Source organism: Denticeps clupeoides, chromosome 1, assembly GCF_900700375.1.
Source record: "Denticeps clupeoides chromosome 1, fDenClu1.1, whole genome shotgun sequence".
Lineage (NCBI taxonomy): Eukaryota > Metazoa > Chordata > Actinopteri > Clupeiformes > Denticipitidae > Denticeps > Denticeps clupeoides.
The window spans coordinates 16973369-17000420 of NC_041707.1; the positions used below are offsets into that span (position 1 = coordinate 16973369).

General features: G+C 43.0%; 1 protein-coding gene across 15 annotated transcripts in view; it reads right to left on the reverse strand.

Annotated features, from left to right (window-relative positions):
• The window catches only part of kiaa0825 (KIAA0825 ortholog), a 107458-nt gene that overhangs the window by 35307 nt on the left and 45099 nt on the right, over window positions 1–27052 (reverse strand). For 11 of the 15 annotated variants that reach the window (XM_028983651.1, XM_028983620.1, XM_028983610.1 and 8 more), the window contains 3 exons: window positions 26085–26241; window positions 25082–25249; window positions 22599–22696 (listed from right to left, as the gene is read on the reverse strand). In XM_028983651.1, coding sequence (XP_028839484.1) covers window positions 22599–22696; window positions 25082–25249; window positions 26085–26241 — 423 coding nt within the window. Of the gene's footprint in view, window positions 1–12238; window positions 12312–19168; window positions 19659–22598; window positions 22697–25081; window positions 25250–26084; window positions 26242–27052 lie in introns of those variants that run through there. The other 4 variants (XR_003750126.1, XM_028983690.1, XM_028983667.1 and 1 more) reach the window with 4 other exon arrangements.

Below are 27052 nucleotides of genomic sequence, written 5' to 3' on the forward strand. Positions count from 1 at the left end.
CCTCAGTGACAGGTGAAGCTTCTTTCACCCAATTTCTTCTCACTCTTTTCACTAACCCTTGCAAGAGGTGCTACAAAATGTGGAGGGCACTGCACATTCATTCACTATAAAAGCTGTATTCTGGCTGTGTACATTTGCTCTGAGCAGGACTTTAACTCCTGAGCTCGCACTCCTCGACGCTCAACACGGCCTGCTGTGTAACACAGCAGGGACGCAACTCAAAAAAAAAAATGAGGAGTGCATATTTATGTACACTCAAAAGCCCTTAGCATGTAGCCTGTAAGGTTGGAATTGTTGTTTTTTTTATTTTGGTGAATACATTTTGATTGGCGATTGATTGGCGATTGATTGAAGACAGCATAATGCAAAGCTTGAATGACGTAATTAAATAAATGCACTGACCCTGATGCAGCATTTTTTTTGTATGGGGGAACTGTTGCTGCGGTCTTGATTAGCTTGCTGCATAATGTAGATCATTAAAACGTTGCATTGCCTAGCAATCAGTACATCATCAAAAACCCATTGGTCCATTTATAAATAATTACAACTTTTTTAAAGTGGCTTAACCAATCAGAGTTTAGAACCAACAGTAAAAATGTTATAATGAGAAACTGGACCCCTCCATCCTGATTCTGAGCGTGCACGTGTGTGGAAGGGTGGGGGTGGCGGTGGAGTGTCCCTTGGACCACCGCGGCGTTCAACAGCAGCTCAGGGGGGCTCATGCAGATTGAAGCTGACGCTCGATTAAGGCACTCGCCTCTCTGACGCTGACAGCAGAGCCGGTTACAGTAGAGATAAAAAGAAGCAAAAAAGACAGGACAAGGAGGGGGGCACGCATCACGAGCTGAAATGGGTCCGTTCAGCACCAGCGCCAACACGTCGCCGACCCACATAATTCACTACAGCCGCCGCCCCGAGCAGACATATGTTCCATTCACTATGCAGTCAGTCTTCATTTGTAATTATTTCTCTCTCCCGCTCCCACTGCAGTAATACCGTGCTTGGCTGGACATAATCGCTGCCGGGGCTCTGCGGACGGCCAAGGTATACTGACCTGTTTGGCTGCTTAATACTTCCCATCATGCTCTGCTCTGTGCAGGCAGTGTTAGTGACAGCTAGGGTTAGGCTCTGGGCCCACTGTGGCTAATTAAATGGCATTAGCTGCCCACTTTTCTGACATGCGCCCAGTGTGAAAAGGGAAACAAGAGCAAAACGATTTAAAATGATTTTGAACAGACAGATAATCCAGCAGATATGTTCTCTGACACAGAGAGAGAAGCCGGCAGAGGTGGGGTGAATAGGAACTGCATTTGTCCGTGCAGAGTGAAGCGATTGGAGGGGGAAAAGGCGACACAGGAGCCAATTTACGGCTCATTTCTGAAGCTGGAGTCATCTGATCAACCTGCAGCGTTCTGGGATTCAACAGGATTCAGGCTAATTGCTTGACCACTGCCAATTAGCGGTTTGAATATGTTTTACATATTTTGATATTGCTGAAATGTTTCAATTATTTCATTGACAACAAAATATATGTAAGCTACGCTGTCAATTATATGAAATTATCTTTGAATATCAATATTTAAGTATTATTGTCCAACTAAAATTGAGTAAACGTTCTAATTGTGTTTTTTTTTAAACAACTCATATTGTAGCTAAAAAAAAATATGACAACTTTTTGAACCTGAAAAGTTGACATTGTTAGGTCTATCATGTCCATCATGCTATGACTGTTTAGTTTAGTGCATTGTGCTACACTCATCAATGATATTTCAAATCATCCATGGCTGTTGAACCCATCCAACACGGTCACAGTAGTTGTCTCAGTGATTGTGCTGTATGTTTATAGTGCAGTGCATTTAAAGCAACACACGCAAAATGTGGCATTTACATCACAAAAATCAACATAAGTGAATCAAGTTGAATGTCAGGTGGTGTCAGTAAATTCTTACATGTTCTTATGGATGCTCACTCATCCGGCAGAAAAGAAGGAGGGGAGAAAAGTGTGCAGGTCTGGGAGTTTTTTTTCACATCCCACGTTCTCTGCAGCCACTCCAAAGCTGCAGGAAGCAAAGCGGACGGCTGAATGCTGAGATGAGGCCCTTGTGCCGGTGTCACAGAGGCCCTAATCAGAGCGGCTTCAAACGGCCAACCTGATCTGCTGTTCCTATAACCCTCCCCTCTCTCTGCCAGCACCGGTAAATTGGGAGACTTATTGCCGAAACTGCAGAGGTGAGAAAGAGTTCAGCTATGGATTTCTAAAATACAGACACACACACACACCTGCATACACACAATAAAATATATAAAGGTTTGAGTATGAAAGAACCCAGAGCGTCATCAAGCAATGGAATAATATATATCTATTGGTTATCAATAAAAAAAAATTCTGACACTAAACACACAATATCAATGGCATATTTTTAGGTTTGTAATCACGCAAAAGGTTTCTATTTATTTATTAATCATCCATATAATTACAAGTACATATAATTAAAGGTCCTTTTAAAACACGTCACACTCCTCACCAACACACACCCACACACAAGTTCAGTCTATCCTTTGCAAGCATTGAAAACAGAACAGTACATGGCTACTGAATGGATGCCCCCTCAGCACGTACACACAGACAGAGACCCCGAACCCCCACCTTGGCTCCTTCTCTGCCCAATTTAGTCGGAGCTGCCCATTATTTGAGTTGATCAGATGGGACAGAGCTGCTCTTTGATGTGTGTGTACATGTGTGCATCACTGTGTGTGTGTGTGTGTGTGTGTGTGCGTGTTCATGTATATATCCCCCCACTGGCGGCTGGCGAACCTCGGCTCACACAGAGACAAATGGGGCTGTTGCCATGGAAACAGCCAACAGGGCCAAGGATCCTCTTGAAAAAGGGAAAAAAAGGATTTCTATTTGGAGCAAAGGGGAAAATCCCTTTCTTAACCAAAAATAAATGCCCACTGCCCACCCCGTCCAAAAAAATGTGAGAAAACCCATCGCACATACACAAACACACACACGCACACAAGTCACAGTAAGCCTTACATAACTTCATTAGCGCTCCACCTGAACACAGCTGTGAGTGTAACACACCTTCAGATGAACTGATGGGGTGGCAAATGTTCCTGCTTCACCCCATCCAAGCCTGTTTTTGCTTTCAAAAAGATAGTTGCAATACACACCCGTTTGCCCGCCAAACAACCTCAGCTGTAGTCCTTGACCTCTGTTCATCACCTTCTACAACCTGCTGCTGCATGTTGGATCTCTGTCAGAAAAGGCTTCAAAACAATCCATGCCACAGCATCTCATCCAGGCCTGGGTTTATTCCCATTGATTTTAATTAATTAAATAACTGACTATTTCAATTGACCTCTTTACACAAGTAATCTACTGACAGAGTTGTTCGTTTCCCATTAATAAGACTGATCCATGAACTCCGTATTGCTAAATTGGGCAGATATGGTATACTGAGGAAAATGCATGTTGAAAGATGCCAGTGATGCAATTTGTATTTAATTATGTATTAAGTATTTGCTGCAGTTCAATAACTTAGCAACTGGGAACGCATGTGACAGGGTGGTAGTAGCCTAGTGGGTGACACACTCGCCTATGAACCAGAAGACCCAGGTTCAAATCCCACTTACTACCATTGTGTCCCTGAGCAAGACACTTAACCCTAAATTGCTCCTGGGGGGGACTGTCCCTGTAACTACTGATAGTAAGTTGCTCTGGATAAGGGCGTCTGATAAATGCTGTAAATGTAAATGTAAAATGTAAATGTGTTTCTTGGTGCTGGTCCCAAGCCCAGGTAAATGGGAAGGGCTGCGTCAGGATGGGCATCCGGCATAAAACTTTTGCCGGTTTGAACGCTGTGGCGACCCCTAAGGGGAGAAGCTGAAAGGAGACAACATTTTTTGCAGTTCAATACTTATCATATTGTATAAAAAGTTTTGGTGCATTTTAGGGGCCTGAAACAATCCCTTATCTGTGAAACCTCCCTACGCAATTTAGCATATGTGACATATTGACGAGAGCACATTTAAATAATCCAGAATGAGGAAGCAGGTTGCGTGAGAGCTGTCAATCATCGCCACAGGCTCCTCACATTTTATACTTAGTTTTTTTTTTTTTTTATACTTCTAAAAACATCATTAAAGTTCTTCTTCAGGGTGACAGAAATAATGACACTCAAACAAACAGGGCTGGGTCCAATGTTTTTTTTTTTTTTTTTTCCACACTGTATTATTTGTGTATCTAAAGTTTGACTATTTTGGTTAGAGGGCCCTACAGTGTACAGAGTATCACAGTTTTCTATAAGATCCTGTGTTTGTACCACAAGAAAACATGGAGAGAACAGGCAAACTCAAGAATGCAGACTGGCTCTCAGATTCAAGGGGCAAAATTGCAGCATTAATTCTTGTCCGTTGCACAACTCATCATATATGATGCATAGTGAGAATATTAATAATAATTAAGCAATTAAAATAATATAGTTCTGTTCAACAGTATGCGATTCTACCTATTTAATGTTAATGTGTGTGACTGAATATGGTTTCAGCATATATCAAAATGCTATGGGCAGAAGCACTCTAATAATGTCACATTTTTCAGAGATGACAGGCAACCGCTCTGCACAAATCTGATTGGTCACCGCTCAGCAGCTGTGCCGTGTGAATCGTGCAAAGTAGATATTTGTGCTATGGGGGACAGCTCAGCGCCTTGTGCATTTCCATCACATCCTCCTTTTGAAAATAAAAGGGGTGAGCAGCTTCAGACGCAAAATCTCTTTCATTGTGCTGAGTCATTTCACATGACATCATGGTGAAGGCGCAACAGTGAGCTTCACAACAACCAATCCGGACAGGGTGGGCATCTGGATGTGAACATTATTAACATGTAGAGAATTGAGGATACACTGTGTGTAAATTTAAATGGCAAGAAAGCCATATCTTCAGTGTAGACCCTTGTGTAGACATTTTTGGATCAGGTCAGGAGAGTCTGCTTCTCAATTCAGATGAATTTGTTCAATGACAAGAAAAAAAAAAAAAACAGTTGAGAGTGCTCTATGCTGTAGTTGCAGGCTAGAAAGGGGACCGCATGGGGTTCTGCATCACCTCTGATCCGTGGCACTTTAGTCTCATAACTCCCCTGCAATGCATTGCACACGAAGGAGTAACCTTTGCCCTCTCTGGGTGCTCAACACCCCCCAACGCTCCTGCTTCCTGCTGCTACCGAGCACCTAGTGCCTGTGGAAGCTGAAATTCCCTCAATATTTAAATAAGCCATGAATTTTTATGGCCCCACACCTGCACTGTGGACATGGTGAAAACACAAAGAGAGGGTGAATGGGGGAGTGAGTGAGGGAGAGAGAGATACCCAGCTAATAATCAAAACAAGAGCTCAGGGGAAATGAGGGGTCACAGGAGGCCTGTGCCGATGGAGAGAGCAGCCGAGGGGAGTTCCAGAGTGTACGACTTCTGGCTGGTTTGTAAACTGTAACAGGTCATATTTTAAGCAATGCTCTCCTCCATATGGAACAACTCATTCCCTTTTAAGCCTAATTGTGCATGTTGAAACCCTTTAGTCCAACTTTGCTGACAACCTGAAGCCTCGCTCTGTTTTGATTGGCCATCCAAACCATGTTATTCCCAGCTTTGCTACCATGAACTTCAGGGCTGAAAGCAACCCCCTCTGGCAAACACTGGGAAATATATGAAATAAATTAAATTAGCCAGGCCACTGATATTAAAATAATAACATTTACCTCCAGAATAAATGGTTTTAGTTCCAAAATCAATACATACACTCAATAATGCAATGCATTATTATAAAATAATAACCGGAAGAGCTCAAGCGTACCCCCAAACACTGGAAAAACACTGAAGAGTACTAAACATTATAGATTTAATCATTTCGTATCAAATGTCAGATATTCCCATAGGTGGTAATATGGTTATATCTCTAATAGGATTTTTAATACACACACTGAAAAAATTATATTTCAAAAAGAAATACATACCGTAATGTGATGAAAAAATAAATCATTTACAGCACTGTCGCCAATCACTTCTGCGTGTTTCTCAATGTCTTATTACGAGGCGCTCAAAAATAACCTTTCATATAGGAAGTTTAGAAAGAAGCCAAGTCTCCAAGGTTAATTTATTTCTTAATTACCTCAACTTTTCTCACTAAATAAACACACACGAGTCCCTGGAGAAGACCGCAGAGAGAAGAAAACAACTAATGAACAAAGGTGTTTGACATCCCAAACTCTCAGTTCCACAACCACAATCCCTAAAAATGGAAAGGTGAATTTCCAGGGTGATGGCACATTTACTTATTAATTTAACATAATTATTGTCTAATTAATTGTCAATGTATTAGTTTTTACTGTCCAGTGTATACTAACCTGTATAAAGAATTTGTAGCGCATTTGGCTGGATTTCTTGTGGATTCCACCTTAAGATACAGTATGAACATATTGAGTAATGATACACATTTATCAAAAGCTTACAAATTCTTACATAGCCTTCACAATCAGAAAAATAGAAAAATATTGTGAATTGGAAAAATTCTAAACTACCCTAAAAATATTAAGGTTATAAGTCAAAGTCAGTTTACACAATGCAATTTAGAGCCACTTTGCAGTGAAAACTGAAAATTCTGAAAATGGAACTAATGGAACACATGCCTCAGAATAGATTTGGAAAATGCAAGGAATGCAATATATATGCATGCATTACAATTACATTTGCTTTTGCATCCATTTCAGTACTATGAGGGGGATGCAGAGTTGGGTCTAGACAGAGATCTCCTGCAAAAAATCACAATATATAAAATGCCGTTCAACTTTCAGTGAAATTCATGCTGCAAAACAGCAACAGTTTAAACATGAGCGTTCACATGGGATTAATAATAAATAAAATCATATCTGAAAGGTTACTCAAGCGGGCACAGGCTCCAATTTAATTGAGGTGGGCACTAAATTATTCATCTTCGCAGATGATTCAAAGCCTTAAGAACCAACAGCCATGATACCAAGTAAGACATAGGAGTTAATGTCAGTTAGAGCACTATAAAAGAGAATGAAATGAACAGCAGGCAAACATAAATGCAATTTTTTAGATGTCCATGTACAAGAGTTTTCCATGGCCTCAGTCTAGCACAGGCGTATGTAGTTGGAGGCTTTGCTTTAATGCAGCGCGCCAAAATCGTCCTTTTTACTCCAGTAACCGAAGCAGATGCTGCAAACTTTTCCCCCTGAAGGAGGAAGTGTGGTTGGGATAGCTCCACTCTGGGGAATCTCCTCTCTCCGTCTCTCTCCCTTAGATCTAAGGAGGAGCCTTTGTCTCCCACACCCCTAACCCTCCCCGCTCAAATGCAGACAAAGACGCTTTCACTTTGCAATTCACTTAGTCATTTCTGCGTGTCTGTGTGTGTGTCTCTGTGTGTGCATGATTGTTAAAAAGTAACTGCGTTCATTAGCATTATTCATTTCTAGAGCTTGTCAGATGGTCCAGTAGCCCCTGATCTGAGTAGCCCCTGATCTGACTGTTAACGTCCATGTGGCCTGGCCACTACTGAGCCAATGGTTTCGTTTTTGTTTGTGTGTTCTTGTGGACCTGCTTAAGAAGCCACAATGGTCTTCAAACCCTCTTGTACATAAAATGTCAAACACAACTGTCCACCTACACTGACGAACCTTGCACGAAAACGTACAAAACTGAATGAACAGACATGCACATATATATGTGCGGATGTGCATGCACACACACACAGGCACACGGCAGCTTGGCTGCTCATCCCCCACCACATTCACGCATGCATACTGTTTCAGTGCATCGCCGTCCGGTGATGTATTTGCGACATCTGCCGGAATGTGCGATATTCCAGACACCGAAACCCTGAGCGAGAGAAAGAGATGGAGAGACAGTGAGTTTCAGAGAGAAAATGCAGCAAGAAAGGCGAGCCAGAGGGAGAGCGAGGCGGAGAAAGAGGGAAGGGATATATTGCGCTCCAATATAAAAGCGAAGACGACGACGTAGCATACGTTCCGCATCCGAGGCTATCAGCACTGTGAATGCAGTCCTAAAAGGCTAGACTACCCCCTAGTGGAAGCACAAAGCCCAGTGAGGGAGGCTGGGGGTGGGGTAGAGTCTGCATGGCCATGAATCCATAGGGTGCAGAGGTCAGCCTGCTTGAGCTGCGGTGACATGGTGACAATGGGGACACTTCTGTGGAACCCCCCCCCCCCAACAAACATGAGCAACCCATTCTGCACTGGGAGAGCGCCCGGCCGTTCCCACACATTCACGTGGGGCTGCTGGCAGATGGACCGACTCTACTATCACAGAGAGAGGGAGAGAGCGAGAACACAGGCCCTTGGACCTCGAGCTTTCTCCTCTTCTTTCAGTGCTTGTATTCAAGGAGATGACTCAACTCAGCCCCATTATCGGCTCCAAGGGCTCTGTGCGTGTGCATATGTGCGTCAGATAGACACTAAAAAAAGAGGCCAGTAACACTAATTAGCAGTTGTACCCTATGGAAGAAAACCCAATGAGAGTAACGCTGCCATACATTGATTTGACGAAAGCACGTGTTTTCCCTGTTCCTCGTACAATGTGTCCTCATGAAACAAGTGAGCCCACAAAAAAGGAAACTCAAGGCGCCCTCTAGGGGTGTAATATATATAATCAACGCTAATTATTCAATTGCTGCTGCAACTATATGCATATGCAAATCACATATCCGGAGTCAACAAGCACAATGTGAGTGCATAGCCGCGCATAGCTGTGCATGGTCAGGGCAAAATTAAGATAGCATAGCAAACAGCACCAGGGTATAAAATCCTCGTAATCTACGTCAACTAATCTATGTCAAAATTTGTGAATGAATGCAATCAAATTCATCACAATCAAAACCAAGCTGCAGCTTTAGTGTGTGGAAATCGCATGCTGTCTCTGTGTTGGCATGTGTTTCCTCCCGCTGGTCCAAAGCATGTGCGCAAACTGGATTGGTGACTCTATACTGCCCATAGGTACACCCTGTGGTTCTGGATAGTGAGTGAATGCAATCATGCAAAATGAAACAAAACATCAAAAAACAAGATACTATTCAGATTCCAAACACTGTTTGAGTTACTTTGGTCAAGCACCTTTTTTATGGTGATTTTAAAATATCATCTACTTATCAATATCAATGAAGAAAATAGATTTTTAGCCAATATCGCACTCCCCTTGAACGTTCATTACATCTCATGGCTAACCCATTACAGCTAATGCAAAATGACACATGATATGTATTGAGCAATTACCAAAAACCAGGGCAATCATTTGCTTCTTTTCATGGTCATCTACACATTAAAAGGAAATTCCTTATTATTAGCAAAGATGTGTGCGTTCTGTTTGCATACCTTGATTTTTAATAGTGCTACAGAACAATAAAACAAATTATCTCTGGTTTTAATGCAACAGTGGTGCAACACTCATCCATAAGTATGTTATGTAAGTGGAGAAACAATAATGAGATCATATACTTGTGTTGAAAGTGCTAATTAGACAATCTCGCTCCGGGTAAGGAAGCCAACCAAGGATTTCAAGTTACTTCTCCCATTGTTGCCTAATCCTCTCGTTGCATTCATAATTCATTTAATCGCAGACACAGTTAACACGTTTGGACTGTTGTTCTCATTATTTAGTTACTTACTTAGTGATCCATTCAAGTGTTTTGTCCGGTTCATGATAATCACTTAGAACAGAGACAGAGGGGGAAACAAAAACTGGGAGGGAAGGGTAAGACTTCTGACAGCTCCATTCCACGAGTGTTTGTCAATGAAATCCCAAAACAAAGAATGATGAAATTTTGCAAAGTAAAAGCAACACTATGCTCATCTAGTGTTCAAGGAAATACTTGTTAAACAACAACTCAGATCATTCAATAGGGACAAATCTGCAATTTTAATATGCAATAATTGCTCCTAATATTCAACAATATATATTATATGACAGCAAATTGGTGCTATGCTGTGGAATTTATGAGAAATTAAGAGGTTCATTCATAACCTTTTTTGTGCAATAGGAACCACACAAATGTTCTATGGGTATTGAACTATCCCCTTATGGCAGGAGATATAATACAAGATAATGACTATAAAAGCATGAAATCTTGCTTTAGCCCTGTGAGTCCTATACAACAGACACAACCTCAACCTCATATTTAAGGAGAAGGAAGTCATGCTCCCATGCTCAAAAACTGTTTAATCAAACCAGCTTAACAAAACCAGTAAATAATGAGTTAGGAATGGGTGAAGAGAAAATCTGTCCAGGACCCATAACTGCAAAACATTATCCAATAAACAAGTGTGATAGCTGAAGAGCTGAAAGACCTGTATGAGAGTGAGCTGATTAGTCACCATGCCATTAGCGGCGAAAACCTGTTTGATACCTGAAGTTTAATTTAGCCTGTGTTATATTTGTCTTTCACTTGGTTGCTGCTGTGTGTGGCTCCTTTCATTATGCTGATATTCCAGAACAATCAATCATTACTTACAGGAAAGTCATCCTGGAAGAAATGATAGTCTGGAGTACAATGCTGGTAAGTGGTGTCCAAACCAGCAAGTTTGTTAACCACTTCCACCACCCACATAATAGTCCCTTCACCAAGCCCATACCAAAACACACACACAACACTTGCATAGTGTGTTGACATGCTGATTCCCGGAGGACAGCTGCCTTTGTAGGCTCTTTCGAGAGCGAGTGTGTTTGTGTGTCAGTTACCAGAGTGAGCAGTATGACTCCCCTCAGATCTACTCTCCTCACAGCGCCTGTAGAAAATGTGTGAGGAGAGTGAGAGTGGGGTGCTGTGAGGAAAAAAAGGGGGTGAGCTGGTTTATCTTTCAAAGGAGGACAACATCCTGGCAGTCCAAAAAAAAAGACACAATAAAATAAATCAACAATAAATGTAAACATAAGGCTGTGACACAGGGTTTCATACAGTTCTCTAACACAGTTCTGTAATGTGACTAGAGTCACAGAGCAGAGCACTATTACGCTGATATGGGATCAGTGCCTGGAAAAAATCCAGGAACCTGCAGCCACTGTATATTAAAAATGCTGTAATTAAATTGAATAAATACATGAAATCGAAGTATGGGCCCACTTGAGTGTCCTAAGAATGAAACATATTCCAAAATTCAAGAAATTCCAATAAGAATGTGAGAAAATTTACATTTACAGCATTTATCAGTCGCCCTTATCCAGAGCGACAATCAGTAGTTACAGGGACAGCCACCCTGGAGACACTCAATGTTGAGTGTCTTACTCAGGGACATGATGGTAGTAAGTGGGGTTTTAACCTGGGTGAGTGTCTTACCCACTAGGCTACTACTACCCTCATTACCACATTACTATTTCACTATTCAGACATGGCAACAATAATCACAACACCGTTTCATTAATCAGATGTAGCCATGCAGTCACATGACCACACACAAACCATGGAGGCATAGCATCAAGACATGGAAAGCATTTCTAAGCATTTAAGCCTCTATACATTTCCTGTAGAGGAAGGAATTAGTGTTATCGTTTAGCTGTTGTATTCAATGTATCAGTGCTAACACATATAATTAGCATATATAAGATACATTGTACACTCAGGTTTAGACTATTAATTGTACAATTGCACACACTGAAAAATTTGATAAAGTTCCACCACAGGCAAACATGGGGAGTTCTAAATAAAAATGGGTAAGTTGGGTAAGGAAATCTGTTCCTGGAGCAGTAAAGAAAGTTCAGAGTTTCTCTCTGTACTTCCTGCCTTTGGGTGTGAAGGTAAAGGAGGTGCAGCCGCCTCACGCCAGGCAGGGTTGAGGGGCCCGTTGCTCAGCCAGAGGGCATCGGAACCCCAGATCCTGGCACCACCAAACAGCAGAGAGCACCGGCACTCTGACCTCTGCTTTAAAAAAAGAAAAAGAAAACCGGAGGGGGGCATCCGGCAAACGGAAAACTTGCCAGCAGGCGGTGAGGCTCTTCCAAGAAAACAGAAAAGAGAGCGAGAAAGAGGGGGAAAGGACAAAAACCACCTTTGAAATGCCCCAAACTCTCTCTCTCTTTCTCTCACTAACACACACACACACCAAGCAAAGATGATCTGACATTGAAAGATGGAGGAAGGAGGTGAAGGAGGCTCAGACTGGGGCTGCAGATTTGGGGGTTGGTGGGCGTCTGGGCTTTGTGACTGATTGCCTGGAACAGCTTCAGGTCAGAGCAGAGCAAACCTGCCCTGCACCCTAAAGCACCCAGCCTGTCCACGATGAGATCTACAGCAAGACAAATGAGTGAGAGTGAGGAGAGGGCAGCATTGCATATAGAAACCTTCATTCCAAACGTCCTCTCACAACTTCATCTTCTTCATCTTTGCTTTTCTTATTGATTGCCAGGAACAGTAGACAGGTGACCTATTGCCCCAGACTCAGATTTGGTCAAACAGACCAAATGAACCAAAAGGATCCAAAAGTGAGCTGACTAAAAAAACAGTTCTAGATGGATGAGGAAAGTATCTTACAAACCTCGTGGCTCAGGCAAGGAAAGTTCTTATTTCGTTGTGCTGATTGAAACACAGCAGACTACCAATCCAGATAGTTAATCAGCTGTTAAGTACTTCAGAGGAGGAGACCCTGTCTACCAAACAGGACAGGGATATGGAGAAAACAAAGATGCTTGGGGGCAGAAAGAGATCAAGATAGAAGAGAGAGAAAAATAATCAATTCCAGTGACTTCAATCCACCTCTGAAGAGAAATTCAATGTGTCCCTTTCATGCCCCCCCTCTTTCCTTTGTGTTCTGTCAAAAACAACTTGGGCTAACATCACAACCTGTCACTTCAAGAGGTGCCTCGTTGTCTGCTGTGGCTGAGAATGTTAAAGTTGGCTGAAGTGAAGAGAGATTCCAGAACTTCCAGAGCAATTGGTGTTTACTGCATCGTAAGCAAGAGCTGAGCCTTGATTAAAAGTATGGTAAGACGATATCAGCATAGCTAAATTGGTAGACCTGTTATGACAAAATTACATTTACATTTAAGGCATTTGACAGACGGCCTTATCCAGAGCAACTTACAATGTGCTTTCAAGTTACTATCAATGAAGTGATCAGTTCTGGTTCATTATGACCCTCAACTATGAATACAATCGTTTTCTTCACTCTTGTTGTAGATTCTGTACATAAGTCAGACAATAAGAAGTTTACAAGTTAATCTAAATATTCTCTAAAGAGGAAGGGCTTGAGCTGCCGTTTGAAAATACTCAGTGACTGAGCTGTTCTGACCTCAAGCGGTAATTCATTCCACCACCGAGGGGCCAAGATGGAGAAGAGTCTAGATGAATTAGGTTGCCAATTCATTGAATAATAGGAATCAGTGACATGCATTATGGAATGATCAGGTCAGGCCAGAAGTTTTTGTGCTGACCTTCACACACATGACTTTACTCTTTGGATGTGTTAGGTGACAGGTTTCTGTCCTCGAATTTGGCCCGACATCCTTCATTACCTGCCATCCTCTAAGGAATGTCACCAGTGAATGCCAATGAACAACCTGCCCCATACGTACATACACGCGTGCACACGACACACTCTTCCCTCACACACATGCACACTAAATGCTCTGCCTCCTGCTTTCAGAAGAGGGGGAAAAAAAAGACTAGATGGCCATCTGTACAGGCTCTGGTGCGGCCACTCCCCCACCCATCACTGGGGGCCCTGCCCGGCACCCCCGCATCACCTCTGCTGTGACACTTTGACAGCCCTGTGCTCCCGTGGAGACTTGGTGAGACACAGCCGGCAGATGCACGCTCACAAGACTCTCGGTGCATCATCACCAGCTCTGCTCCTCAGCTCAGTTTAGAGTCTGCAGGACAGAGAGGAATGAGATTCAATCCAATCAGGTCATTTTACAGACAATTGCAAATATTTGCCCAGTAAAATGACACAAGGATACAAACTAAGCCTTAGTGTGACATTTTACACTGCAGTCTATGCAAGTGCTTTGTCATGTTAAACAAGCCTGGAATTCCAGGTACCAGGTAAACAAAGGGCAGTGCAAAGAAGTCTAGGGAAGTGGTCCTTTTGTTGCTCAGTCGGCCCTGTAATGGCTTTTTAGGGAATTAATTTGTTCTACGTTCTGCTGTTAATGCCTGTAAATGTGTGAGCAGAAGGCTGATTTATTGGCTGAAGCAGACCGAAATTAGTCCTGCCTGTCGGCTGTACCAGCCATCATGGAACAGCGTAGAACAAACACACTTTCCACTTTGCAACAAAAACCACACACTGTTGGTACTTTTGACAACATCAAGGTTATGGCATAAATCTGTCTTCTCACAACAGCATTTGTCCAGTATTATACGGTCTGTTCTGCATCCGCAACGATGACACGTATTTCATATTCACCTGAAGGGACAGTGGTGGCCTAGTGGTTAAGGAAGCGTAATCAGAAATCAGCCGGTTCGAATCCCGGTCCGCCAAGGTGCCACTGAGGTACCCTTGAGCAAAGCACCCTCCCCACACACTGCTTCCCGGGCGCCTGTCCTGGCTGCCTACTGCTCACCAAGGGTGATGGGTTAAAAGCAGAGGACACATTTCATTGTGTCACCGTGTGCTGTGCTGCACTTCAATTTCACTAAAGACAGATAAAGAAAAGGACAGGACAGGTCTGCACCAATAAGGGAGACCATTGTGCAGCAGATGCTCTGGCTGTGGTTTGTCAGAGAGGAGGTGATGCCTCAGATGTTGAGGGTTACACCCTCTAAAGTGCAATTGCGGCGTTGCAAGAAAACTGGCTGAATGTCAGAATTGATAATGGTTTATTCTGTTTTAGATGTTCTGATTCTCCTGTGTGTTTCTGTGTGTATACAGGTGCTGTGCCTGTAGCATTAGCTAAAAGTAGAGCCTTTCGTGTTTGTTCGTCCAGTTTAAATAAAAGATTTGGTGAAACATACCTATGCCTGGGTCCTCCTCCTGTCATGACAGTATGCTATTCTCTAAACATTTTCTGATAAAATATGGGTACTGTGGTCATTTGTGAAGCTATGAGAAGCAGGAGAAGGAAGAATATGAGTGTTTGAGCTTCTACTGATGCTAGCATCGGAAGTCATGTTCTGCATTTGTTTGGTGTCTGTATGCCTGAACAAATTACACATATGATGTCATATTTATTCAAAGTATTGCCATACAGTTAATGCATTCTCTTTCACTATTATTATACAGACAATTATTATTATTATACGTTATTATTATTATCTGCTTAATATGTACCAAAATAATATTATTTGTCCATCTTTGTTTTTTATCTTAGTTCCCTAATCACAACCACCAGTTCCTGTTCCCCCTAGGCCTGACCATGACATAAACCACTGGATCTGTTCTCATCATTAAAAGCTGATTAAGACTGAGCTTCAGGAGCTTGGACTGTGGCCTGGGTTCCGCCCAGGTCATAACCCAGGGGACATATTTTCACTCTGGTGTCTTCCTCCACAACCTGAACTCATTGATGCATAGTCTTTACATTATTTATAGATATTTGTTCCTAGTAATTATAATATGCAATTCTTTAATAATGTGCTTTCTACTGTAATGTGTACAGTAGAAAGCAGATTTCCTGTTTGGTTGAAGTGTATTTTTCTCTGTCCTTTCTCGGTAGTTGAAAGACAATGTTCTAATGTTTACAAATAAAGTTTATTTATTAAATATAGATTTTTTTTAGACTTAAAATGGGCATCCTCATTATGCAGTTTAAATGGAGTTTAAACATCTCTAGCGTGTTGGTTCAGTTGGTTCATTTGATTTGAAAAGTAACAATTCTTCTGGAAAGTAATAATTAAACACACTTTGACCAATATTTAAATAAATGATTCTAATTATTTAATTGGATTATATTAGGATATTAATAAATGTATATCAATTAATCGTATTAACCAAATAATGACTTATTAGTTATAAGTTGGAGTAATAAGAGTAATCCAATACAACTAATACAAAGCTAAACTTACATTATATACAGTATTTGCTACTAATTGTAAAACCCAACAGTTTTAAGTTTTTACTGTTATAGGTCACATTCGATAAAGTCTCTTATATGTTTGTATGTACTTGCACCTTGTCCTGCATGATGTATTACTGTTATAAGTAAACCCCTGTTCCATGAAAGTCGTGCAAATGTGTCCTTGCCTCCATGCCATGTCACGCCGCTGTTCCTGACAAAATGAGACAAAATACTCTGTAGGAACATGTGCAGAATCTTACATTTTCAGATAAATTAGGTTGATTCACTAGCAGTATTTGCTTCACCTTTATTCAGATTTGATATTGAGATATATATTGTTTGTGACTGGAAAACATGTACCAGAACTAAGTCTTGTTTGAATTGCATTTAGGACAAATGTCAGGGTTTCGCTGGGTCCCAGATTAATGTTGACAAACCGGAATCCTTCTAATTATGAGATCCTGGCCCCAATGCAAATGGCATGGTGAGGCTGGTGGTGGCATAAAGACACTGGCAACATGACTAGTTTTTACCTCTGCTAAACACAACTCTGTGTCACTCTCTCTCTGAAACTTGTACACTCCGCTGTTTAATCATGTTCTTTTTTCCTACCCTGGCACAGTGGCTTAGTCATAAAGGCAGAGACCTGGAGCCAATTCAAGTTTCCCAATGGGCTCTGAAGTCAAATATCTGGGCTTCGGGCTTTTGGCAGGATGTCATCAACACTGGAGAGAACAGAGCTAATGGATGGTCTGGACACGGGTTCAGTATAGTAAACAACGGATCTCATGAAGTGACATCAACGTCGTAATGTCAGTCACATGCCAGGTTTCTAATCCCCTGTTCTAGCAGCTTCCACAGTACGAAAGATGGCTCCGGTGTGTGAAAAAGATCACTGTAGATCATCCTACCTGGGTAATTTGCTGGCCAAAAGAAAAGCAAGAAATGTGCTCTTTTTGGTAATGTAGTAAAATAATTATTTACGTTTTTCCTCATTTATTCAAGCATTCTGGTACACAGCCAAAAGGTTGTCCACATGGATAATTTTATTGATCTGGTTTATTCAGGCACATCTGATGTCAAATGTCTAGCTGCTAATGTAAAATGCCCTGTTCACTGAACAAAGCAGGAAAATAAAATCACCATCCACCATCATTGAAAACACTGTTTCTTTGGGTCAGTGTGAGAAAATATTTTTACTGTTGTCTGTTTAACTTGCCTGTTAGTGCTAGATTTTCGCATTACAAGGAACAGTTGCAGTTGGATTAAAAGTCAGATTGACTCCGTTCGTAACACACACCATAATTAGGAGGTAAGTGCTCCGAATGAAGCCCACGGAGTGTTTTTGATTTCCTGTCACTGACTCGTCAAGTCAACAACTCAGCGGGAGTCCAGCAGATAAAACCCACCACTGTCACACACTGTCAGAAGCGCACAGAGACAAAGGACTAGAGCTCTCTGACAGACTGGCATTTTAGGATTTAGCTGGGACAGCATTTTTCCTAGGAGGAGGTGGACAACAGGAAGGGAAAGGAGACGGAGGATGAGGGAGAGAGGAGAGCCTGGTTGACAGTCGGCAGTGTGGGATGTGACTTGAAGTATGCTGGCAGTTTTTTTTTTTTTTATGTGACTCGGCATTTGATTAATGAGCCTTTCGACTTGTCGCTGCCACAGAAAGTGGGGCCACGGCCTTCTCCTGAGCCCGGCTCATTTATATCTGCTCCAAACCGGCTGCCCTGCCACCAGCCCCGGGACCCTCCACACACAAAAACACCCCGCGGCGGCTTAAACCCAAATGAAAACCTCAATGTGTCTTCAGCTGTCCAAAATAAAAGACAAAATCTGAAAGAGAAAAACTGGAGTGAGAAGTGAGAAGGCACGCTGAAACAGACAAGAGACAAGTCAGACAGAGGGCCAACACTGGGAAAAGCAGAAAAGCATCAGTAAAAGAGAGCAAGCACGACTGCAGCCCTTCCTCAATGACATGTTACATAGTGCTGACTTTCAAGACTGACACTCTTTGAAGTTTTCCTTACCAAGATCAGGAAATAAAAAAAAAGAAAAAAGAAAAATGAACACAGCATTCATTTTCTGAAAAATGAACGCAGCAAAATGTCAGTCTCCTTAACCTTGACTGCTGGGATACTCTGGGAAACTCACTTCCTGTCGACGCTCTGACGGGGGCAATAACGATTACCTCCGTCAGGGCGGAGGCCTCCCCTCACCAAGCCTCCCGGCGTCTGTGGATACGGAGGTTTCGCATTCTGACACATTTGTTTGTGGGCCTTTTTTCCCCCCTTCATTTTATTCTATTCCCAGAGAAAAGCTGGCCATATGGCCATCATTTAAAGCAGATGGTATTTGCCCAGTTCAGAAAACCGCTGCGCCTGTGGTTGCAATTTAAAGCTCTCAGCGTCAAGATGCCAACCGCCGACTCGCCCTGAAACTTGTGCCGTACTGTAAACAGAGATGCCGCCGTGACAGCCCTGCAGCTGACAGTGATGCCGCTCACGCTTGATATGCACCACAATATAACCATTAGCTCCAACTTCACAGAGACACTTACTGCTTCTTTAGAGGCTTGTTGGGGTAATAAGTTAATATTTGTGAAAGTGAAAGTGAAGTGACTGTCATTGTGAAGCACACGGTGACACAACAAAATTTGTCCTCTGCTTTTAACCATCACCCTTGGTGAGCAGTGGGCAGCCATGACAGGCGCCCGGGGAGCAGTGTGTGGGGACGGTGCTTTGCTCAGTGGCACCTTGGCGGATCGGGATTCGAACCGGCAACCTTCTGATTATGGGGCCGCTTCCTTAACTGCTAGGCCACCACAGCCCCAAACAGTCGTCATGGTACCAGCGTGGGACCAGAACGCGAGTGCGTGTTTAAATAAACGAGAAAGTTTCCTCTGCTTTAAACTGCGAACGTGAGCCGGACACCACACGGATGTTGACGTTCGCATTCTAGGTTGAATTGGGGAAGGGACAGGCTGAGAGGGAAGAGTTGAGAGGTGAGGAAATGAACAGGATCAATCTTACTTAGTTGAGGTGGAAAAGGAGATGAGTCGAGATGAAAGAAATTGCAATCAATCAATGACTGAGCAGCTGGTAGTGGTCATCTTGCCAATTTATGTGAGTCACGTTACCTCATCTCCGTGTTGCTCCCGGTCACGTGGATGGAATCATGTGACATGCCGAACCCCGGCGGCCCCAGAGTGGAGTCGGTACGCTGCCGGTACTCAGTCCCCAAGGAGGGGTCCAGGATGAAGCGACTCGGGATCCACGAACACTCCTTGGGCCTGTATCTGGCCCAGTGCACCAGATACTGGAGCCCCCGACCACTGCGGCGAGAGTCGATGATTTGTTTGACCGTATAGGGGGGTCCCCCATCGACGATCCATGGCGGCGGCGGATCCAGTGAATGGAGGGTGACGTGATGAAAGGTTTCAGTCTGTTGACATGGAACACTGGATGTGCACAGATATTGGGTGGTAGTTGAAGATGGTAGGAGAGGGGATTCAGCCGGCTGAGGATTCGGAATGGTCCAATGTACCAAGGGGTACTGTCTGTCCCACTCGGAAGTGCAGTCGGTGTGGGTGTCGTCGGTCATATTGGGCCAATGATGCGACGAGGGTTCTCCATGCGTTTCAGCAGCCACGGACACGGCCACGGTCAGGATTAGCCAAAAACCATGAGAATTTAACACAAAAACAACATTCAACACGTTTTACATTTACATTTACAGCATTTATCAGACGCTCTTATCCAGAGCGACTTACAATCAGTAGTTACAGGGACAGTCCCCCTGGAGCAACTTAGGGTTAAGTGTCTTGCTCAGGGACACAATGGTAGTAAGTGGGGTTTGAACCTGTGACTCTGTAGTCTTCTGGTTCATAGGCAAGTGTGTTACCCACTAGGCTACTACCATCAACTAAGGTAACTTCTGTTGAGCTTGACTTTCATTTAATTTTTCATGTTTACGCCTTCAGTAAAAGCCAAAAGGACTAGTTCCAGCAAAACACACACTTGCTGACACAGAAATAGAGACATGGGACGTTATCATCCTAAATGTGTTCTTTTCGATCAGCACTTCCTGAGCGAAGCATACAAATGCAGATGATAACACCAGGGTCAAATTAGAAAAGTTAACAAAAGGACTGTTGGTTTTATCATAGCGGACACAGTCACACATGCTCACAGACACACATGTCCACAATCAGCTATTTAACCAGACCTTTCCCATACAGTATTAGTGGAACCTTATTTTATGTGAACAAAGAACATTTGAAACACAAGAACATGAATGTTCTGCAAATTCTTTTACCACTTATTTCCCACTTATGCCAAACTCTTCTGCAGATAAAAAAAAAAGTAAAAATCTGTAACCTTGAGCAAAGTGTTCAAGTAAGTACAGGTTGCTGTGATCGCCCCACAAGGTTGAGCACCATCTAGTGCGCTCACACTCGCTCTGGAAACACACCAGCCTAAATGAGCCTTTGATAGCCACGCTCGAACGTCCCATGCCTGCAGTTTGACACTAATTCCTCGAGGAGCCGGCAGTTTGAGTGACAGCGTGACGTGGATCTACGAGGAAAACTCGGGCTGAAGTTTCTTTGTGGGTCATGTCCCCAGGAGCTCTAGCAGGTGGGTGTCAGCACGGAGGAGGGGGAGTTCATTAATCAATGCCTTTCAGCCGAAAAGCGCTCCATTCCAAGGTGATTTATGACACTATTCGACAGAGAGGACCGAAGTGACAGGTGACAGTGGAAGGACACCCACATGCAGATGCACCTGTGTAAACCCAGACTTTCCCATCTGGCTGCTCAAGGTGTTGTGGAGGGGTGTTAGGGTGGAAATGACTGAATGCAAAGTATAGAGCCCTCCTCTCCAAACCTTTGACACCAGTGGTACCACAATGACATGAAGGACGGCAGACATCATCTACATGCAAATCACAACTGTGCATGATCAAAAGCCATTCTACACCCAAACCAACACTGCCTGAGAGAGGCAATAAATAAAGCAGAGGCACAACAAGGAACAAAAAAAGAAGGAGGACTGGGCTGCAAAAAAGGATGTCTGACAGAGAGGACATCACCTCCTACCCATCATGTATGAGTAGCATTAATCACAGATGCTAAATCTACTGACTCGTAGAGACAGACTCAACACAGGAACAAAGACAATCGACAACAGAACAGAAACAATTGGAACTGATTGGCCTGAAAAGGGCCATATTGTTGCAGTACTGTAATAGACACACCTGATGCAGAACATTTTGTAATGTCACATTATGAATGTTTTTTTGGATTGTCAGAAACAAACCAAAAATAAAATAAAAAAAAAACAAGAAAGCACTGCTTGCTACTTATCTGTTTACTGGAGGGGAAGAACTAACTACCCACTCATGCCTTTTTGACACCACAACACAAAATGCAATGATTTTTTAATAGTTTAAAATTGGAGGCACCTATAGCAATGACTGAGAGCTGTCATGCAAGTCTTCATTTTGAATCTGGCATCCACGAACACTCGCCATGAACTTATTTTCAGCTCTGAAATATCTCCCTTGGCACTGGGTGGTTTATAAAACTACGTTTCGTATTGTGGAGGGTAAACAAAATGTGGAAAAATATGTATTCCATATAGTTTCTCTCTCTACTTCTCAAGGCTTAGTTTAATAATCTGGGCTTGTATTTGGAAGGTCTTCATTCATGAACAAATAAAGTGCAGCAGCAACAGGGGAGTACCGGCTTTTAACACTGAGGCCGGCTGTACAAGCCAGAGACACGTCTATGAACACATGCACATCTGCACACACACACACACACACACACATACACAGAACATAACAGCATTCTTCAATGCTGTCCTTGGCACACCGGGCTTTTAACCTTTGTTACAAGGTGTGTGTAAATGCGAGACTGATTTTAAATGCAGATTGCAGGAAGACACACTCTCCTCACTTCTCAAACACCCCCTCCTTAGTCTCTCCTGGTTTCTACGCCCAAAGGGGCTGTCTTTCATTCTTTCACTCTCTATGAGGCCCTGAAGTGGGCCGTCCATCACGTCCATTTCTCCAGGACCGCCAGAGTGGGCCTTTAGTATGACTTAAATCTGATTTATATCCTACAAATAGGCAGAACACAAACTCACATGAGCAAAGGATTGTAGTAAAACACAAATACAAACTAGCACACACGTAGCCAACAGTGCATAAGAGTGGAGAGAGTGAAGTGTGTTCTCAACATTCACTTTTTTTTGGTTTTAACTACACATGATATGGGCAATATTCTCAGCACATTAAATACACACAGTGTGTGTACACATTAAAATACTATGCAAACATTTGCTTGCATTTATGTTCCAAATTCAACATCTGCTCCAAATAATGCTTACCAGTGAAACAACCCAAACATGTAACCACTAACCTCTGGCAGCAGCAGCTCCAGAGTGGCACTGTGCCTTCATGACCATTATAAAAGAGCTACATCCTCAGACATGACAGACAACAGTTAGAAGACAACATGGGGGAGGTGGAGGGACAGAGCGAGAGCGAGAGAGAGAGTGCTGTACCTGTTAGCGAGCAGTGCTCTGAAGGTCACTAGGATGGCTCTTTGGCAGCTGGGCAGGAGGGAAGGCCAGTCCCACTCTCTCCGGCTCAGGACGCCCTGCTGATGGACGAGCAGCGGCTGCGTTAGCGATTCATCAGCGCTAATATGATCAGTAAATTACTGCTCCAGCTGGGACCACTAACTGAGGGGGAGGGGTCCCCATCGCAAGGGGGCACGGGCTGAACTTATCCATCACGTCCGCACAAGAAGCTTTTCATTCTAATAAGACAGCAATTAATTTATAAACCCTTTGAGGACGAGGGTGGTGTGTGTGTGAGTGGGATGTGTGGGGGCAGCCATCATTTCTGAGAAGATAAATCAATTTTTGGGGAGGGGAGTCGTTAGTCTTGTAGGCTGTTTTTTGTCCCTGCACCCCCTCTTAACCAAACACACACACACACACACACACACACACAACCTCATCCTCCCACTGTGTGGAAAAAAATATACACCTTTGCTGGGATTATTTTTTTATGTAATAAAATTACAGTTTATCTAACTATTAAAGATAAAAGAAAAACTTTTGCTCATATACTGTTCTCTACTGACACGGCACCAAGTAAGCCTGGTTTCCTGAAAACCAGCCAACTATCTATTTATCTAATTTATCAATGTTTTTAACCTGCTTATCTGGGTCAGGATCTTGAGAAAGATAAAGTCTGCCTATTTGGGGTGAAAGTCAAGGGGAGAATCACCAGTTACATGAACCTGCATGTCCCCTGAACATGGGAGGAAACTGGGGCACACGTAGACTTTACTTTACTTTACTTTTCAGACGCTTTTATCCAAAGCAACTTACAAGGAGAAGACACCAGCAATTCCCATTCGGTTTCCATAAATTGTGAGTTACGACCCACCTTACACCAGACATTTTTCAAACTATTTCATAGTTACAGACAAATTCTGGAGTTGCACTCTCATTATTGTTCCTCTTAAGATGGTAATTCAATATGTTTTCCTGATCTTGAAACTATGGCAATATCAAATTTGTTTGGGTGTTGGCTCATGCAAATAGTGAAGCACATTGTCTCTGAATGGGCCCAAGCTGGGATTAGTCACATGAAGCGGCTGGTTGGAAGCAATGCATTTTAAAACCATTTCTAATCACACAGCCTTAATTGGGGGACTCCGGTAGAGTGAGGTCTGGTGTTATGAAGAGAGACATACTGGAAGACTATTCTTCCAGGGGTGGTAGAAGCCTAGTGGGTAACCTATGAACCAAATGTCCACAAAGTAACAGATTCTAACCTCACTAACTACCATTTTGTCCCTAAGTAAGACACTTATGTCTGATTTGCTCCAGGGGAATTGTCCCTGCAACTTCTGATTGTAAGTCGCTCTTGAAAAGGGTGTAACTATAATGTAAATGTAAGTGTTATATTAAAAATGCAGCAGGAAAAAAAAGAAATAACAGAATGAAAGAGCAGACAGAAGAGCTCTGGCTCTTCCTTTTTAGATCACCTTGAGGTAACATCCCATGACACTTAGACAAAGAACTAGCTTTATCCTAACAAACTTCTACTTAGTTTAGAATAATGCTTCATAATTAAACTCACCATCTGGTATATTGGAGTACTCAAGAGATTTCTTTGCCTATTCTCAAAGTGTCAGACCTCAGAGGTTGTGTCTTTTAAGTTCTCCGGAAACACTGTAAAGTGGTTCGTTTGGTGCACACTCTGATCTAAAACACAGCTCAGGGACATCGACCCTCAGAGGACAGATGCACTCTTCCCTGAAAAAGCAAGTCACCGCCCACAGAGGCCTTCAACGTCTCTCGTCTCATAGCTACAGAGAGACTTCAGCGCTCTGCGCTTCTCCTCCATGCCCCAACCCCAATGCACGATTCATGACCCACTGGAGCAGTACCTTCAAAAAGATTCAGAGTTTTATGGATCACGTGGGATCAGGGAAGGTTACGCCGTTTAGCAATTTAGTGTCTGCAGGGAGACACTGGATTTTTATTTTTATATGAATCTAGGACAAGGTGATAGGCTGGGCAGAGGCAAACTACTAAACTATCTCTGCTGCACTGCATACATTTTCTTGCTGTGACAGACCCAGTAATGGAGAACATTAAAGGTTTCTCCAAATGCTTCTTCTATCTGCAGAATTAGAAAAATTCTCAACAGATTCTCCAGTCTCCATGTGGAGGATGGACAACATGTATAAAATATATTTTCTTTCCTTGTTCTGATGTTGATAGTAGAACATCAGGTTTGAATTTGGTTAAGATCTGGTGAATGAAGGTGATTTATGATCATTTTCAAACTCATCCTGAAAGAGAGGATGATCATGACTTTGAATATAGGTTGGAGGTGATGGCTTATAATCAGGTCATAGCTCATGATACCAGCAGAATGCCCCAACAGATAGCTTCCACCAGTCATAGAGTTTCTTTAATTTGTCACTCTTCTGCACAGATAGTGAAAAAAAAAAAGTATTAACCTGATCAAACTTGTCATAGCCGATATGGTTGAACTCCATGAAGGCGTTGAAATTGGTCGATGAGCAGGTGTTCAATGCCACCCCAAGGTCAAAGGTCACAGACGGCACCATCTGCTGGGAGTCTGCACTGGCATTTGGGGAGCCTGAGAGCTTTGACCATAACAGTTTCTAGGGAGGGAAGGAGGGAGAAGTTCCAACAGAGTGAGATGTTACAAAGTTCATTAAAATGGTCAGGTGGCAGCTGAATTCTCTGTGGGTTCAGTGACCGACTCTGAGGTAGAATTAGTGCATCTGATTCATTTTGAACAAATTTTTCTCCAAAATCGTTCAGTAATTCAATACAAATTAGACCCACTGAGAAATAATATGAAATGCAGGACATTTAGATGACAGGGTTATATACAGCGTTGACATGAAAGTTTAAATAAACAAAAAAGGTTAAGCATACTTTAATCGTTTCTTTCTGTGACTCATAATGTTATTAGCACAGATTTTTTTTTTTATATTGCTGGCTTCATGTATGTCTGGTAAGGCAGCGCAGCAGCAGAGCAGAGATCAGAGGTGAAATATTTGAGTGTGAAAATGTGTGAAGCCATGTTTTTTTATCATGTCACTGGAGGAACCCCTCCTGAAAGTTTTCATTAATGAGCTTGGTGAAGACTATGACTGCTTGCGAGCAGTCTGCACTGGAATTAAAAAAAAAATTAGCAGTACATTTTCCATGTGCATTATCATCTTTCAGGGCTTAAAGATGGTCCAGCATATTGTTATGTTCTCAATAGCAGAGAAGTTGTTGGAGATGTTGATGGATGTTGAAAATTGGCCGTTGAAAATTGGATGTTGAAATAATTTGCTTTGGTTCTATCAGTTTGTGACTCTGGTTTACATAACAGAGGGCCATTCTCTTTCTCTATCTCTCTCTCTTTCACAGACACACACACACACACACACACACACATCTGCCTCTGGTCTAATTGCTTGGTAAAAGGCAGTGTTTCTGTACCTCGTTGCGCCGGATGATGTGATAAATTTGCCGGAGGTGCTGGATGCCACCTGCTTCATGGCAAACTTCCAACAGCAGGAGACGCATTTTCTGCTCAGTCAGTTGAGCAGAACCACCACATTCCCGCAGCCAGTCGCTTTCACCACACTCCAACACACTGGAGTAGGGAGACAGAGAGAATCACAAACTCAGGGTCCACTCTCCAAAGAGTAACTTCCTGTGCCCTTCCACTGTCTGGCTTTTTCATTTTTTTACACAAAAGTGCCACACGTCAAGCCAGAAAAATGAACCCTTTCCCCCAGACAGACTTCCTGTTATTGTTTTTACCCCTCAACTCTGCCATTCCATTCTCTTCCTGTTTTCCCCACTTTTTAATCATCCGATGCCAGAGAGAGTGTCGCCTGTCACACTGTCTTTAGCAGTTGACATTGAGCGAGAAGACAATACACACACGTACACTCTCACTCACACACATACAGGTGTCAGCACCCGCTCAGTATCCTTCACTGTCCGTCAGAGTGTAGGTGAGGCAGCTGATTGGATGCAGTCTGCAGAGTGATTAATGATGGCCCCTCTGCATGCGGGACAGCCTATCAATCATGTCATTACGGGCGGGGAACGCGCCCTGTATGAGGCGGACCCCCAGCCAGGCAATAACTGCATTCATCTTAATCATGAGCTCACATCCCCCACGTCAGCCTGGGCCAGGGTCACCACCATGCAAAACAATAATCTTCCACCCTCTACAAATTACTCTGCAAAGACAGGGTGTGGGCTGAGGGGGAAGAGGGGGATGATGCCACTGTGTGTATGTGAGACGGGAATTGGGGGTGGGGGGGTCGGGTTTTAAGGGGGCCTGCGTTTGCATCGCTCACAGGAACACTGATTGTTTACGGCTGTGGCATCGTCTGAAAGTGAAGGATATTTTAATGAATAGTAATGATCTGGGAGACAGTCTCCGACAGGTA